This window comes from Camelus bactrianus, chromosome 16 (genome assembly GCF_048773025.1).
Source record: "Camelus bactrianus isolate YW-2024 breed Bactrian camel chromosome 16, ASM4877302v1, whole genome shotgun sequence".
Taxonomy (NCBI): Eukaryota; Metazoa; Chordata; class Mammalia; order Artiodactyla; family Camelidae; genus Camelus; species Camelus bactrianus.
The window spans coordinates 2279329-2296235 of NC_133554.1; the positions used below are offsets into that span (position 1 = coordinate 2279329).

The window sequence follows — 16907 nt, forward strand, 5'->3', positions numbered from 1 at the left end:
GCGCGTTAGAGGGGAAAGTTCCCGTGAGCCTTTGCCAGGATTCCCCTCCCTTCTATGAGGAGTGGAATGTCCCGACTCCTTAAGGGCCTGGGACGCATAAGCGCCAGCCTTTCCGTTGTAGGTGTCGTGGAGGTTGGTTGTGTGTCTTTCTAGGCCTGTCCGCGGCCAGCGAGTGGGAGGGCGCGGGCGCCACAACCTCTCTGGGTTCTCGGACGATGTTCTCCGGAAGCATGGATGGAGGGCAGCGGGCGGGTGCGTCCGTGCGGGCCTCGGGGCGGACGCCGTGGTCCGGTGTCCGAGTCTTGGGGCGGAGGCTCGAAGGCCGCGTGCGTCTTTGTCCCGCTGGCCCACCACCGTCTCAGGAGCCTGAGGTCCCCGAAGGCCGGGACCTCTTTCCCCGGATTCGCCGCTAGGGGTGAGCAGCCCCGAGAGATCTGGGTAAGTGAGGCTGGTTCGGCCCTAGGGACCGCGAGGGAGGCTTGCTCGGCTGTCCTGATGATTCTCGTAGGAAGTGCCGTCAGAAGCGAGAACTGACGACTTTGATGCTTATCTGACTGCAGTCGCTGACCCCTGACACTTTTGGTTACTGTAACTGAAAGAACCCGCCGTAAATGCACGTTCTCTTGTTTCAGATGGCAGACTCACTTCAGGATTTTGGAGACGGGAGCAGCATTCCTTCCCGAGGTAAGAGCGGGTCTGGGTAGGTCTTAATACGTAACTTAGCGGTGTCGTTCTTGCAACCGTAGATGCACTGAGATTGCCTGGCGTCTTATTACCGTTGTAACTTTCAAACACTTGACATAAATATGCACTGCATCTTTGCATGATTGCAACGGTTAGGAGGTTGCGGCTCCTAGCCTGTCTAAACCGAATCTGTGTTCAGAAACTCCATCAGAATGTCTCCGGGCTGTTTTGTAAGGCAGTTTCAGCCGAAGTCCTAGTTTCCGGGGCCTGGTGAGGTGCTTGGCTGCTCTGATGAGATCACCAATAGGAAGTGCCGTCAGACGCGATAACTGACGATAACAGTTCCTGGCTGACTGCAGTCAAGAGTCCTCACGAGTTGCTGGTGCCAGGAGTCGGGTGGTCTGGACTGTGACCTTAATTTCTGTATTCACCCAGATTGCACATTAGGGGTTGCCAGCATGTGATCAGCAGCTGAGCACGGGAGCCAGGAGCACCGGCCTGCTCTAGGTAAGGGAGCTTTGTGTCCTGTGTCCTTGACTTTTATTGGCAGACTGTCTGAGGATGATTTTGGCTCATGGTGTCTGGACTGGAATGCAGAGTGGGCCCAAGAGTTCCTTTTTAGCTCATGGTTGAATAGTCCTGAGCAAACTGCTTACCTGATTTGAGATGCTCTGAAAATTGATAGCCTTGGGTTTGCAGTGTTTAATGTGACTAAACAGGTTAAAATGTCCAGAGATGGCAGTTATGACTGAGTTCTAAGGACTCGGGATGGGAGGATGGATGTAAGTAAACTGGTAGTCGTGGTCTGCAGTGGGCATCTGCTGTCTGTCCACAGGTGCGTCGTTCATCCCCCACATTGTGAGTGGCCCTTGGCAGAGCAGAGCTGGAGAACTGGCGGCCACACCTCAGCTCTAGAAGAGGTAAGGTTTCCATTGCATAGTGACCACCCCCATGGTGGAATGCAGCTAGTCGTCTTAAATTAATTTGCAGAAAAAGATGTCAAATGATGAAATCACCCAAAAAGCTGGAATTACCGGCAGATTGTATAGTGGTGAACCTATGGTTTTCTGAAGATATCTTTGATGCTCTGAATGTCTGTCCTTGGTGTATAAAGTGAGATTGAGCGGTCCTTCGTTCCTTTGCAGGCTGTGCTGAAGCAGGGAGGTCCCAAGGACCAGTGGCAGCCATCAACTTGGAATCTGAAAATCCTGGCTTCAGAGTTTGTAGGAACAAGCTCACTTTGTGCTGAGTAGCGAGGGTGTTCTCTCACCAATGAGAGAACCAAGAAATGGATTTGGCAAGCTTTTCCTGCGATAGGCTCTTCTGGTGTTATTAAACTCATGAGCTTTCTAGTATTGTCCCTTAACCAAAAGCTTTTGTACTTTGAGATTGTACAATTGAGTTCTGAACTGGAAATTTGCTGAACTATCTCCACGCAGTTACCATAAACATAAAAGGATGATCTTTTTGGTATTGGTTCTTAAAAATACGTATTTGAAGAAAAAGTTGAGTTTTATCACTGCTGTCAAATATTAGTGGTCCAGGCATTAGTATTTATCACCTTCCTTTATGGTCAGTCTGAGCTGTTTTCCCCTCAGCTTTAAATTTGGAGGGCAAAAATCCCAAAGCATTTAAGGCATCTGTACACTTGAGTCCAGTCCCTGTTCCTTTGAGCTCTGTCCTTTTGCATAATCTTCCTCTAACTCCTTAAGCTCCACCCGATGCCTGCCCAGACAGCAGCAGGCAGGGTTCCAGTCTGCCTCTTCCCCGGCCCCTTCTTGCTGCCTTCCAGTGTGGAGATCCTGTCCATGATGTGAGGGGTTCCGGTCCACCAGCTTTGGGTACCCAGAGTAAAGGATGACTGGTTCCCAGTCTCCCTAGATTTGCTAATTGTGCCCAGCAGGATTTTTTTTTAACTGGTAGGCCTTGGGTAAGGGGGTTGTAGCGTGAAAACCTTTGCACACTCATTTGGGAGCCCTCTTTATTTTTCCCCCTTCTCCCAGCTGTCTTGCTTGGAGGCACCTTTGTGGTCCTGGGTTTTTGGAAATCCTTTTGGAAAGGATTACTTTAGGGACTCCGTAGGAAGGAATTTTATTGGAAAGGGGTCCCTTTAAAAGGAAGCAAGGCTCACACTGGCACCCTAGCAACGCTGACCCCTGAAGGTCTGGTAGTGTGGAGAGGGGTGGTGTGCAGTTTCTAAGTGAGTCTTGTATTCTGTGTATGTCTTGTATTCTGTGTCCCTGTCTGCCCCAGACCTAGGATGCCCTAATATCAGAGTATAGGGGGTGGCTGGTCCCATGGGCAGGGTCAAGGGTGGGCCTTAGAAATGGAGGTTGAGACTGGGAAGTTGGTTCCAAGGGCTCCACAAGGAGGTGGACAGCGTACAGCCCGAAGTCCACGTAGGGCCTAGGCCCCTGGGGCCTCTGGCACCCCGTACCCTGCCCCAACCTTCAGCCGGGAGGTTCTGATCTGCCTTGGTCATGGGCACATCCAGCATGTGGCTGGAGTATGCTGCCCTGAATAGAAAAAATAAAATTCAGGATTGGAAAACCCTGACTTAGATGTAGGGCTCCACCTACACTCCTACCATTCACATTAGCTCAAGCTTTCAGCATCCCCGACCCGGACCTTGCACCCACAAGTCTGGGGAGGCTGAGGGTTGGTGCCTCCTGAGCCAGGGATGACTTACCGGAAGCCAAAAGGCAGACAGGGTTGACAAGCGGGAGATGGAGAGGACCAAAGAGCAATTAGGGAGCCCTCTTCCCCCACGCTGCGATCTGGCTGATCTGGCTTCCCACGGTCGGGTCGAGGTAGCCTGAGCCCCCAGACCGCCATGGCCATCCTGCCCCACTAGGACTCCACTTCCTGTCACGTCTGAGCTACACCTACTGTCTCCCTGCCCTGGTCTTTGGCAGAGGCTGCAGGGCCCCCTCCGGGGTCCTCTTGGCCCTCGGTCTCACCCCGGGCCTCGTCCGCCCCGCCCGGGCCCTCACCCAGCTCCAGGATGGTGGGCAGGTGGCCCTGCTTGGGGGAGCGCTTGCGCAGGCTGAGCAGGAAGGGCTGGGGCAGCGAGAAGATGTCCACGTTGTTGCCTAGGTCAATCCATGTGACACTGGGGAATCTGCTAGGGTCCTTGAGGGCATCGGTGAGGTCGCGCAGCAGGGCCCGTGTCAGCCAGTTGCCATTGAGGGCCAGTGTGGTCAGCCGGGGCAGCGTGCTGAGGGCCGGCAGCAGCTGGAGGACCATGTCGTCCGTGAGGCCTGTGAAGCCCAGCTCCACGCTGTCCACCTGCTCCCCGCAGCGCTGCAGGTAGCTGGTCACCCGCTCCAGGTCACGGGGGGTCAGTGGGATGCCCGACAGGTCCACCGTGTTGTCCGGAGGGCTCCCAGCCAGGACGGCCTTGAGGCTGGAGGGGAGACGGGATGGCAGGGTTCGAGTGAGTGGGGCAGGCTTTTCTCCGGAAGCGGCCATGGCCACCACCATGAGCCAGCCTCCACTTGGCCCTGTGACTCCCGGGGGCAGACACCAGGGCCCCAGCCCCCCTCCCCCCACCCCCGCCGCGGCATGGCCCCGCGTCTCAGCCCGGCTGCCAGCAGGCAGAGCCTAGGGGACCACGGGGGGCCCAGGTGTTTCTGCAGTGACTGAGGGTACATCTGGGGCCAAATGCCTGGGTCTGCACTTCACTCCTTTCTTCCTACTCAGTGTGACCTTTACTTCCTTGACTTCTGTTCACCAGGTATTTACCTGAAAAATGGAGCTAACGGTACGCAGGGTTGTCATGTGAAATAATAAATGCATTCTGAACAGTGCCCCCTGTATTGGAGTGGTGAATCGCTATTTCTCGCTGTTATTATGCACCACCAGGCTGAGCTCCTCGCTCCCCCAAGGGTAGCCCGAGATCTCGGGGGCCCCTCCTTCAAGACCATCTTCCCCTCCAGAAGGAGGATGCTTAGGGAGGGCCCTCAGAACAGCAGTGGGGGGAGGGTGCAGGGGCCTCAGCCTGGTGGGAGCTGCTGTACACCCGTCTCTACTCCCTGCCATCTGCCACCCCTTGCTCTGGGGCCAGAACCCCCCATTTTCAGGTACCCCACGCAAGCCCTGAGGCTTCAACCCTGGAAGGAGAGGGAGGTGGAGGCTCGGCCTCAGAATCACGAAGAAAACGGGATATGGGAAGAGCTCAGTAAGAGTTCCAGCATGGGGGGAGCGGGGGAAGTGCAAAGGCCCTGAGGCTGGTAGAGCTCAGCGTATCTGTGAATCCAGAGGAAGGCCAGTGTGGGAGGAGAGACCAGAGTGGGCTGAGAGCCTGCACTTGGGCTTGTTCGGGTTTCACTCAGTGGGATGGGGAGCCACCCAGGGGGAGTGAGGCTTCTGAGCATGCATGTGTGTTGGGGAGACAAGAGGCCCTTGGGTCCCAGCAGAGCGCCAGTGTCCAGCTTCTCCATCCTAGAGAACTAACTCACAAGCCTCCTGGCATGCCAGGCCCCATGGCTGCTCCCGTCCTGCTGTGCCCCCACATTGGCCCCTCCCCCTGCCCAGCCGGGGCGCCCCACTTTGCTCACTTCCTCCTCCAGGGAAGGGCCCTGAGGAACCATCTCCTCTCCCACTTGGGGGGGGGGGGCGGGGGGGGCGGTATGGAGAAGGGAAGGAGGGCCAGAACGCTTTTCTCTCCATGAGGGGCTGTCCTTCCCTCCCATCTGCAGGACGCCCGCCCGCCAGCAAGGCCCTGCCAGGGTCATCAGGACACCAGCCACTCTGCCCCACGATTTGCAAGAAATTCCCCTCTGCTTCTTCCTACAGTGCCGTCCTGACCCACAGTTTCTGAGTCCCAGTGTCCCCTCTGCCCCCAATGTTCAGGGGCCACAAACCCCTGAGGCCCCCACTGCTGCGTGGGCAGAGACACGGCCAGGGTCTGTGTCCCCCTGGGAGATATCAGGATTGCTGGGGAGAGGGGTGGCGGGAGAACCCAGGGTCAGCGAGCCAGGAAATCAAACTCCTCTCCTCTCCCTCCCACCATACTCCCAGCCCCCACCCCGCAGACCAGCCTGCTGCCAGTGTCTCTCAGGGCTCATGCCCCCAGGGACATCGCCCCTCCCCCCGCCACCGCTTTCCCCCAACCCCAATTCTTCACCTCACCTCCTCCAGGCAGCACCCCGCCCCCCCCAACGCCCCACCCCACACAGTGCTGTCCTTGTGCAAGGAGGCTGGGTGGGAAAGAGAGACAGACCCGCCTGGGTGACTGCAACTCACCAGGCCTGTGGCTTCCTCTTCCCCAGCCCGCGTTGCGGCCTCCACTGCGAGTGGGGGCTCAGGTGGTAGGTCAGCTGCCGGCACAGCTTCTCCATGGCGCCCAGCGCGTCGCCTTCCTGCAGAGGCAACCACAGGCGGTGGGTCCCTGAGTCAGGGAGCAGGCCGGGAGCCCAAGCCCCTACTTCCAGCCTCCTGTCTCCGCAGGAGGAGAGGAGCGGGGGGGGGGGGGCACTCTGTGCTGGCCTCAGGTGGCCACCCTGAGCAGGGAGCAGGGTTGCACAACTGATCTGCACAATGGTTTTAGTTTCTGTGAATCAGCTGCTGTCACTGAAAAAACCTGAGATTTCTATAAAAGTCTGGATTCCACGTGGTCTGATCACTGACCCCTTAGCCAGGGTTCACCAGGGTCCCTGCCACTGCTCAACGCCAAGGCTGTCCAGCTCACCCTCTCGCTTCACAAGTCCCCACTGGGCTCCCCTGAGTGCGGGGCACTCGCTCTAGAAGCTGGGGATTCAACCATGAGCAAATGTCCTCGCTTCCGTATTTCCCACAGTAAGGAGGAAAGTGAAATACTTTGCACGACTCTTCTTCCCTCGCCAGCACTGGGGAAGCAAAAGAGTGGCAGCCCGAGTCCTTCCCAGCCCGCTTCACTCCTCAGCGCTTGAGCGTGAGACCCCGGGTGTTACTGCCTGAACTGTGTTCCCCAAATTCTTAAGTTGAAGTCCTAATCCCCAGTATCTCAGAATGTGGCTATACTTGGGAGACAGGGCCTCTAAAGAGCAATTAAGGTAAGATGAGATCATCGGGGTGGGCCCTGCGCCAATATGACTGTGTTCTTGTGAGAAGGCAGCAGGATGCAGACACTCAAGGTGGGAAGACCGCATGAAGATGCAGTGAGACGACGGCCGTCGGCCTCCTACAAGCCAAGGAGAGAGGCCTCAGAAGAAACCAAGCCGCCTTGATCTCAGACTTCCAGCCTCCAGAACTGCGACGAAACCAATTTCTGTTGCTTAAGTGGCACTCTGTCACGGCAGCCCCGGCGAACTAGCACGCCAGGTTAAAGGACGCCACAGGGAGAACTTGGAAGCCAATCCAACAGTCACCAAGCCCCAGGACTGAGCAGCCAAGAGTGTGTTCTCCAACCCGATGTTCCAGTGCCAAGGGCCAGGGAGTGCCAGGCTCAGATGCAAACCCACTTGCAGACAGCAACGTGACGTGGTCATATCAACCATTAACCCATGTCCCGTGCCTGGCAGGGTGCCTGGCACAGAGCAGGTACTCAGTCGAGGCCACCTTGATCACAACCATTGTCATCATCACGCTGCTGGTGGAGAAGCAGCTTACAGTCATCCCCCCTCATCTGCTGTTTCACTTTCCAAGGTTTGAGTAACCTGTGGTCAACTTTGGTCCAAAAATATTAAATGGAAAAGTCCAGAAATAAATAACTCATAAGTTTTAAATTGTGCACGGTTCTGAGTAACCAGATGGAATCTGTGCTGTCCCACCCTGTCCTGCCCGGATGTAAATCATCCCTTTGTCCAGCGTATCTGTACTGTATACACCACCTGCCCATCGGTGTAGGTTAGGTTTGGTACTACTTGCAGTTTTGGGCATCCACTGGAGATCTTGGAATGCATCCCCCGCGGATAAGGTGGGGACAACTGTACTGAGGAGTTAAAAGCATGGACTTGGAGCCAAATTCTGCGGATTCAGATTCTTGCTTTGTCATCTCCTGTGTGACCTTGGGCAACTCACTTGACCTCTCTGTGCCTCCAAGCCTCATCCATGAAGGGATCACAGTATCGACCTCACAGAGGATTTTGTGAGGATTAAATGAGTCACTATCTGTAAAGTGCTCTGCATACAGCTCAGAACACAGCAGGCTTTTGGGGAAAGTGCCTAAGTGAACACGGTGCTGCACCGGAAGGCAGCGAGAGCACACAGACCTCCGGCAGAGGAAAGGAGGAAGACTGCTTCTGCCCAGGCTCAGATCTGAGCCCGCCTTTTAAGAGCGGATGGGTTACTGGATTTTGGATGAGGCGCCCCTGAATGGGAGTAAAGAATGTGAGCAAGGGCCAGGGGTGTGGGGTTGTTACGGGGATGGGGGCAGGTGACGATCTGGGGCCTGACTGCTTCTCGCCACCTCCCTGGTCCCAGCCACTGCCATGTGACCTGGGTAGCTGCACACAGGCATTACACTAGGGCTTTACAGCATTCCCACCACAACTTCAAGCAGTAAATGTTTTCTTACTCCCATTTTACAGAGGAGGAAACTGAGGCTCAGAGAGCCAGGGGATAGGGCTGGTGGAAAGGAGGCTCTAAGGGAGGGAGACAGGAGAGAAAGGAGGCAGGAAGTGGGGGGCTGAGTGTCCAAAAAGGTGAAGCATCTGAGCAGAGACCCAGGAGGCAAAGGAAGGCTGAGACAGAATGGAATTGGCTAAACCTCTCTGGTCTGCCTGAACCTCGACCTCTATTTCCTAAGCCAACCTGCCTGAGAAACTACTGCTACCTGTCACTCCAGGCAACTGCATCTGCACCCCCAGAGTTGACGTCCTCCGTTTCTAGACTTGGTTCCTTGCTGAGTCTGATCGTGCGGTGTGTGTGAAATGGGATGCAGATAGGGCCACAGGGGAGCGACAGGTCACGTTTGCATCTTGGGGCCATCTCTCTGGCTGGGAGGTAGAAAAAGGGGTGGACTGGAGACGGTGGACACAGGCCCTTGGAAAGGCTGACTGTAACAGAGGCCACTACACTGGACTAATGGTTACAGCACGGAGTGGGTGTGGGCAGGGAGGGATGAAGAGGGCTCCAGGCTTTGTGCTCAGGACCTGGGAGAAGGCAGGGGCTCCGGAGAGGAAGCAGGTGAAAAGGCCGGGTCAGGGAGTGACCAGCTTACGTGGGGCCATGTGGAGTTTGAAGGGCCGATGGGACATCCAGCTGGAAGATGCGATTAGATTTACGGAGCTGGGGCTCGAGGCAGGTCTGAGCTGGACACATTCATCTGATTAAACCCCCTGGTTAGGGAATGAGCAGAGAGGGGAGATGGGGGAACAGCAGAATATCAAAGGGGTAGGGGAGGACACACGGACATGAAGGGATGGAGAAGCTGGGTCAGAGAAGAGAAGTAAGCAGAGCCATGGGCACCAAGGAAAAGGGGGTCCAGTGCGATTAGACACCCCGTCGAGGCCCCTGGGACTCCAGTGAGTGGTTGCTGGCCGGCACAGGCTCAGGGAGCGGCGGTCTCAGTGCTGGCCGGGGTGAAGGCCAACTCTGGAGGCCAAGGGGAAAGGGGAGGAGGTGGCACACCTAGAGCTGCGCGTCTCCACGTGGTACCCCTGGCATTCAGGAATCACCCAGAGCTTTAGAGACTCCTGCTGCCTGCACTGCCCCAGCGATGGGTGGGCAGCTCCAGCGAGGGGAGTTTTTAAAGCTCCGCAGGTGATTCCGCTGTGCCGCCAGGTGGACACACTTTACAGACAAGGAGGACCAGCAGGTGGGATGTGGTGGTCGGCGAGCATCACTCCTGGGACCACCCCGAACGTGACCAGTCTCACACAGCACCTGCTCCAAAGCTGAGGCGTGAGCTCCTCAGCTTCGGCTCCTCCTCCAACCACTTCCCAGGGTTTCCAAAATCTGGGGCCAGGAATCTCCCTTCCACCCTCCAGGTCTAGAAGAAAGAACCGGCAAGAGGCGGCAAAGCAGCCGCCGCAGTGCCCAGGCATTGCCACCAGAGGGCAGCCGCGCGCAGGGCGAGGCCCGGGATCGACCCGCTGCCCCGAAGCCGAACCCGTTTCCTCATTTACGGAACAGGGAGGGAAAACGTGCTCATCGCACTGGGCGGACCTGAGACCATACGTGAGCTCAGGTCCTCGGGAGTGAGAGCCCCTCCACCTGTCTGGACCAAATAAACATTATGTGCCACCCGCCCAGCACTGCTCTGTGCTCCCCCTTCAGAGCTCGGCGTGGAACAGGCGCTCCGACCAGCGGCTCTACGAGTGCCAGTGCGGCGCCAGGATCCGAACCCGCAGGCGCTCCGAGGCTGGCACTCTGCTCTGCCCTCCCCTCCAGTGATGAATCTTTCTAGAAGGTAGGTTCAAGGTGTTTCTATCACTTGCAACCAGAAAACCCTCAAGCAGGCCCAGCTGTTGTCCCAGCTCCATCACTTTTGGAAGCGGCAGCCGAGCCTCCTCTGGCAGAGGCAGGAGAGCAAGACTGGGCAGGACTGGCCCAGCAGTGCAGGAGGAGGAAGGGAAGGGAGGGAGGAGGCGAAAAGGGGGGAGGATGCTGGCCCCGCTCCTCTAGGAACTTTGTTCTGAAATCCCTGGAGCCCAGCAGCCCTCTGTGGGACCAGACCCCTCTCCCAAGCCTCAGCTGACTGGTCCATAAGTAGGCACTGGAATGCCGACTTGAGATGGAGACATCCCGACTCCTGGGGGCTGAACCCCGAATTTCCTGCCGTGCGGCGTGGGAAGCAGGGATGGGGAGTGAGGCTGGGTGGAGCGGGGGGGGGGCGTCTGCGCTGTCTCATCTGTGGTTCTCGTGCCTCTTTCAGGCTCTGGGCCCCACAAGACCCCTCCCTATGGGGAGGATAAATCCTCTTCCTGGCTCGAGTCAGCCCTCGTGGGCTTCTGTTACTGCAACAGAGGCTTCACCGGCCCCCTTCCCGCCCCCAGAGGCTCCAAGATGGGTTGTAGAATCTGCTCCCTGCAGCTCTTCCCCCACCGTGGAATAGGAAGGCGGGGTGGCACGAGTGGGGTGACTTAGCGCCTGCCCAGGGCTGCTGATCTGAGGGGGCCCTGGAGAAGAGCCTGCTTGAGGGGTCCACTGACCAGTCAAGAGAGATGCTCAAGGCCGACCTGCAGGCCCCGCCAGGCGGGGTCAGTGTCCTTCGTCTCTCAGACGGTGATGCCTGCCCCGTCCCCTGCCGTCTTCACTCCCCAGACACCTATGTTTGCTGCCCCAGGACTCTGACAAGCACAGCCCTCAACCACTCTGCACCCAACGCTTCTCTCGTTCATTCATTCATTCATTCATTCATTCATCAAATATGGCCCAATGTGTGCTGGGCCAGGGCCCAGATACTGAGCCGAGTGCTGGGTTTTCTGTTAACTCCTCCCCCAGCTCATTCTCTGGTCTCCTCTGTGCTGGGAAGGCTGAGCTCTTGCAGACACGTCGTCTGGCCCTCTTGCTTCCAGCTGGACTCAGCAGATGGGAGCAAGTGGAGGGAGCCCGAAGGGCAGGAGAGAAAGGCCCCGGGTTGGCCCTTCTCATTCCCATCCTGCTTTAACCGGCCTGCAAGACGCCCCTCCAGATGGACGCTAGCCTCCTCGGAGAGCGCTCGTGTGCCCCTTCCACGCTGCATCAGGGCTGATCGGGCCCATCAACACACTCTGGCAGCAGTGACGGTACGTGATATCTGAGGCTGACACACAGAAGACACTGTGGCTTCTCCCCTACTCTCTGGGACCCCACTCGCCCTGGGAGAAGCCAGCTGCCCTGATGTGAGGAAGCTCAAGCAGTCCTGGAGACCAGCCCAAGTGGCAAGGAGCTGAGGCCTCCTGCCAGCAGCCCTGGGATGCGCTGTCCTGCCAATCCCCGTCGAGCCTTCAGATCCGCACAGCCTTGGCCAGTGTCCCGAGCCCCTGACTAGAGCTGCCTAGCTGCACTGCCCCTGAATTCCTGACCTACACAGATGGCCCAGCGAAGAGTGTCTCTTGTGTGAAGCCGCCGTGGCCTGGGGGGGTCTGTCGTGCAGTAACAGCAAAGAACACAGGCCTGGAAGAGGCGTTCTCCCGGCCCCAGCAACACGGCTTCCCCTGGCAGACGTCCTCAGCACACCTCCAGGCACACCCTCACTCTAGCATCTGCTGGTGGGGAGCCTGACCAGAGAGGTGATGGAAGAGAGGTGCGGGGTGGGGCTGTGGCACAGGGGCAGAAGGAGCCCCTAAAGTTTCCTGCTAGAGGATCTGTGCTGACAGTGGGGTAGGTGTCTTTGGAGTTCGAAGCCAGCCTGTGGATGCGGACTTGGATCTATCAGTACACAGACGTGGGTGGGATGGGGTTGCCTGTTCCCCCCAACCCAGGCAGGCACAGACCCACTCCTTCCCAGGGTCTCGGCCCATACTGAGCTGGGGTACAGGAGAGGGTTTTGGGTAGGCTGAGAAAACAGACGGGACTCATTCAAGGCGGTCACCTTAGCCGAGGGAAGGGTGATTTGTCTTGTGGATGCTTCACCAGGAGATAGGACCAGATTGCCCCATCTCGTAGCTAAGGGAGCCGCCCTCGCCCCGCGCATAGCTGATGGTCTTGACACCTCTGCCTACAATCTCTAGGCTCATACTTGGGCTGACCTGAAATTCTCAAATGAAAGAGGTCAGAGCAGCAAGTCCTGGCCAGCCCTGAGCCAGCTCACACAGCGAAGGTGGGTGCAGAAGTTGTCCCCATCTCCAGCCTGGGGACCCTGTAGCCAGGACCTCCCACCTCGGCCTCAACCACAGCTGGCAGAGTCCTCCCAAATGGCCTCTCCTGCCACGTAGTCTTGGTGGGGCACCGGCCAGGCCCCTGACCCCACTGAGGCTACCTCTGGAAATCTGGGTTGGCAGGCAGCCCACTGATTTCCAAGACTCTGGGTCCACAGGGACCGCTGTCTTCCTTGCCTCTGTGACTGACCCACAACTGACCTGCTAGGTCTGAGCACCCCGCTTGGCACGTGGTCAGGGCTAACAGACCAGTTACACGTGGGCTTCTGTGCACGGGGCATTCGGCTGGGCCAGGCACATGCTCGTGCTTCTTATAAATCACCTCCCTAAACTCCCATAAGGGCTGATAGGAGAGAATATGGCTCTGTCCCACTAGAGCTGGGAGAACCAAGTTCAGCTAATTAAGTGCCCTGGGAAAGCTACACCTGCACGATGGGCTGAACCCTCATTCATAAGTTGAACCCCATCCCAGTGGGGTGGTGTCTGGTGGGGCCTTGGGGAGGTGATTAGGGTTAGATGAGGTCACGAGGGTTATAAAAAGAGGCCAGAGAGCTGGCAAGCTTTCCTGCTGCCACGTGAGGCCACAAGGAGCAGGCGGCCGTCGGCAGACCAGGAAGGGAGCCCGCACCAGAACCCGACCGTGCTGCACCCTCATCCCGGGCCTCCAGCCTCCGACACTGGGAGAGATGCGTGTCTGCTGTCTGTTACCACTCAGTGCGTGGAACATGATACTGCAGCCTGAGCAAAACCACCTGCGAATGGCCCCCCTGGTCCCCCGGGGGAGGGCACGCATTGCCGTGTAGGACCCCTCGGCCCACCCCTGCTTCTTAGCCACAGCCTGTCTCCCGGGGTTGACATGCGCAGCTGGCCACCTGCAGACCCACCTGTGTGGAGGGAGGCAAGCACTGGAGCTGCTCCCACACAGGCCCCTCCTCCCCGGCCCTGCCCCCACCCCGCAAGCTCTGCGGCACTAGGGCCCAAACCACACGGGTTCTCACCTGGGGTGTAACCTTTCTCAGATCACTTCATCACCTAATCTTCGTCTTCCTCAACTCTAAAATGGGCGTAAAACAGTCCTCTCCTCTTAGCTGCTCTGAGTGCCCTGTGATCCGTCACTCCTCTTATCCTTGGGCGACTAAACCCACGCCCTAGAAGGGGCAGGGGCCTGGCACCTGCAAGGCCCCCGCGTCCCGGTCCCAGCTCCCCAGGCGAGCCAGGTATAACCTGAATGAGAAGTGGGCGGTTCCAGCTCCAACGGGTCCCCCGTGGCTCCTGCACCAGCAACTCTTCCCCAGGCCTTGGGGCTCCCAATCCTCAGACCCTCATTATTGTGGCGCGTTTGAGCCCAGCACCCCTGCCACCTTCCGCATCCCTCCACAACCCCGCCAGCGCCTGCCCTCAGCCCTCCATAGCCAGCTCCCCACCTCGGAGCCTTGGTGCCCTGAAGCCGGAGCAAAGGCCCTAGGCAAGGCGCCAGATGGAGGCTCCACCCCAAAGCAAGGTTCAAGTTTGCGCCCAGGCCAGGCAGAGGGTGGACTTGGCAACCACTTCCCTCTCTGCTCCCGGGTCCTGTTCTGAAGCTGAGGCCTCCCTCAGGCGCTCCCCCGTCCTGCTTTGGCTTCCTGCCCCTTCCTTCCTGCTAGAAGGAAGCGCATCTTTTGGAAGCTGCTGGTAATTGGGGGGTGGGAGAGAATAAATGAAAACAGAGAGAAAAGCTCAAGTGTGGAGTTGCCCTGCCCTGGCCCTCCCCTCCCTGCCTGGGTCCCAGTGTGGACCCAGGAGGCAGCAGGAAGAGGGTCAGATCCCCTGCCCAGAGGGGCTGGGCAGCACCATGGAGCCAGGAGGGAAGTGGACATGAGTGAAGCGGTTCGGTGTAAAATGACACTCAGCCTCAGAGAGGACAGCTGGGAGTGGTGGGGACTGAGGCCAACTGAGAGCAGCACACAGGGCCATGGCTACACCACACGGCACTTTGTGCAAATAAGAAAAAGCCCACCTGTAGGTGGACATAGCCTTGCACTCGTGCCCATGCTGGTAGGCAGAGAGAGGGCTGGATCTGAACTGTCACCTGTCTCCCCCACCCCAGCACCTCCGTGTACATGTCTTTGTGCAGGGTACAACCTGCACAACTGTCTGTGGCAGCCCTGGCCCCACTTATAGGGGTGGCTATTCAGCCTCAGCCCTGTAGAAATGAGGGCCTCCTGTTCCTGGAACGTCCCATTTTTCAAGGGCAGCCAACATGGGGATTGTGTGAAATACTCTGATTTTTAAATGTGGGCAATGAATCTGGATTTACAGCCCTTGGGCTGAACAAGACCAGTGCTGATGGCACCCGGGTGCAGCCCTCACCATGGAGGCTGGGCCTCGGGGCTGGGTGGGTGCCTCAGGTGCCTGCACGAGGGGCCTAGGCAGCACTGACCAGCCCCTCTTGGGCACTGGGCTGTTCTGCCCAGGAAGCTGCCCACCTCACACCCTGGACCTGGCTGGCTCAGACCACAGCTGCCCTACCGGCTTGGGGCAGTGGATGTAGCGGGCCAGGCTGATGACAAGGTCGTGTGTGATGGGGTCCACCAGGTTCCTGAAGCTGGCGTAGCGGTACAGGACGTCATCCAGCGAGGTCGACTCCATGCCTAGGTCCTGCAAGAGTGAAGGATGCCCAGAGGTCAGGGAGGCCCCACTCTACCCTGGAGTCCCGCCCAGCACGCCCAGAGCAGCCCCTGGGACCAGCAGAGCCCTGGCGAGGGAGAAGACCCCTCCAGAGAGGTTCCCATCCTGCACAGAAGCATCTACAGAAGTGCCCTGGGGCCAGCAAGCCCCGCAGACACGGCCGCCCAGCCTGTGGGCCTCTCCACCTCCCCTGGGGACGAAGCCAAGCGTGGCTGGCCACGGCGGTGCTGGGGCTGCTTCTCCATTGGAACGGCATGACAATAAAATTCCCCGGCTTTGTGGCAGGGTCACCTATTGCTACTTGTTTTCTTCTTGCTTCGGAGGGCATTTTTACTGCTCCTTCCGTAAAGGGCCCAACCTCAGTGGTCCTTTGCCTTGGAGGGGGTCTCTGAGCCGCGAAGTTGAAAGAAGAAGTCGTCAGGCACCCAGAAGAAAACCCCACCAGGGCTCTCTAAGAAAGGGTGTCAAGTGGGGCCATCCTAAGGGGAGGGCAGGGAGCACGGGGGCAGGGTGCGGCGCACGGTGGGCCTTGGAGGAAACCACTGGAGCAGCGGTGCCCCAAGCCTGGGGAGGCGCGAGGGCTGGCGGGCACCGGCTGGGAGCCTCTGCAGAGACCCCTGCCCACCAGCAAGGGGCCCCCCGGGCGTGGCCAAGAGCAGTGACAAGACTGGGACCTAATCCCAAGGGCCCTGCTCCAAATGTTCTGGACTGTATAAGACTCCAAGATTCCTGTCTGACCCCAAGAAAGAGGCAGGCCCCCCAAACAGCACTGAACTTGAATTTCCCACCAGCCAAGCTGGAGGGAGCTTGGAACAGAGTTAACTGCTTTAGAGAAGTAAAGAATGATGGTTTTCAACGGCAGAGTGTTGGACTAAACGTTACACCTGTGTATGACGAAGAGCTTGGGTCTGCCTTCCGACTCTCCTCAAACCCCTGCCCCAGCTTCTGTCGTCCTTCCTGGGAGCTGTGGCTCCTGCTCTTAGCTTGGGGCCTTGCACAGAGTGAGCAACAAGGACATGCTCTCCTGGGGACCCTAGGTCCCCGGGGCCCCAAGCCGATGTGGAGCTGCCCCATCACAGCCCAGAGGAGGCAGGCTCCCAGGCTGGGCCCAGTGACCCAGCGGGGACAGGAAATGTGTGGTGACAGGGGAGTCCCAGCTGGGGTTTGCTCCCTGTCATTAAGGTTGATTATCCTGAACTTTTCTAAACTCCTCCCCCATGTGATTCTTAGAAATCCCTGAATGCTAGAAGGCTGGGTACCACTACTCCCCATTTACAGATGAAGAAACTAAGGCCCAGAGCCACTGACTTTAACGTCAGAATTCCAGGAATGGAACGTACGACCGATGGCTGTAGTTAGCACGGCCGTGTGGTATCTTTGCGAGTTAAGAGTGGCTCCTAAAGGCTCTCATCACAGGGCGGAAAGCAGTTTTGTCTTCTGATTACCTGAGGTGATGGGTGTGCACTGGACTCACTGCACTGGGTCAGGCCGTCATGCGCCTGCCTCATCCTAAGTGCTCTATGTCAGCTATGTCTCAATAGCACTGAAAGAAAAAGTCACATGAAATAAAGATGTTACAGAGGGATTTCAGGAACGGTGGGGGTGGGCTTCAGCCTCAGCCTGGGGCCTGCCTTTGGAGGCTGGGCCTTCTCTGCGGGTGGGCGCTGCCCTGCGGTTTGGCGGCTGATGTTGCTAAGAGCGAAGAAAGAGAGGGCTTTGCTGGTGTCTCTGGAGGGGCCGCCCTCAGCCCCGGTGGGAGCCTGGGGAGACTGGCGAGCCCGCGCCCCAGCCGGGTCCCACCAGCGAAGGTTCCTAGCGCTCTGCCCCCAC

The 16907-nt window shown here is 58.1% G+C and overlaps 1 protein-coding gene, 1 long non-coding RNA gene and 3 other non-coding genes across 7 annotated transcripts in view; 4 read left to right on the forward strand and 1 right to left on the reverse strand.

The window, feature by feature from the left end:
- The first annotated feature begins 90 nt into the window (after positions 1-90).
- Positions 91-2157, forward strand: LOC141573549 (uncharacterized). The gene is made up of 5 exons (XR_012499351.1): positions 91-438; positions 633-684; positions 1120-1191; positions 1520-1604; positions 1830-2157. It is a non-coding gene; the product is annotated as an uncharacterized LOC141573549 (long non-coding RNA).
- Positions 489-556, forward strand: LOC123614076 (small nucleolar RNA SNORD49). Its single transcript, XR_006721561.1, has one exon. It is a non-coding gene; the product is annotated as a small nucleolar RNA SNORD49 (small nucleolar RNA).
- LOC123614075 (small nucleolar RNA SNORD49) lies at positions 969-1039 on the forward strand. Its single transcript, XR_006721560.1, has one exon. It is a non-coding gene; the product is annotated as a small nucleolar RNA SNORD49 (small nucleolar RNA).
- LOC123614077 (small nucleolar RNA SNORD65) lies at positions 1686-1757 on the forward strand. The gene has a single exon (XR_006721564.1). It is a non-coding gene; the product is annotated as a small nucleolar RNA SNORD65 (small nucleolar RNA).
- A 589-nt stretch (positions 2158-2746) lies between the features above and the next one.
- Positions 2747-16907, reverse strand: part of LRRC75A (leucine rich repeat containing 75A) — a 37486-nt gene continuing 23325 nt past the window's right edge. Inside the window, exons 2-5 of one of the 3 annotated variants that reach the window (XM_074342111.1) lie at positions 16523-16620; positions 14919-15047; positions 5932-6047; positions 2747-4090 (exon numbers count right to left, since the gene is read on the reverse strand). In XM_074342111.1, the coding sequence (XP_074198212.1) occupies positions 3553-4090; positions 5932-6047; positions 14919-15047; positions 16523-16585 (846 nt within the window). In that variant the 5' untranslated portion in view covers positions 16586-16620 and the 3' untranslated portion in view covers positions 2747-3552. The remainder of the gene's footprint in view (positions 4091-5931; positions 6048-14918; positions 15048-16522; positions 16621-16907) is intronic. The other 2 variants (XM_074342109.1, XM_074342110.1) reach the window with 2 other exon arrangements.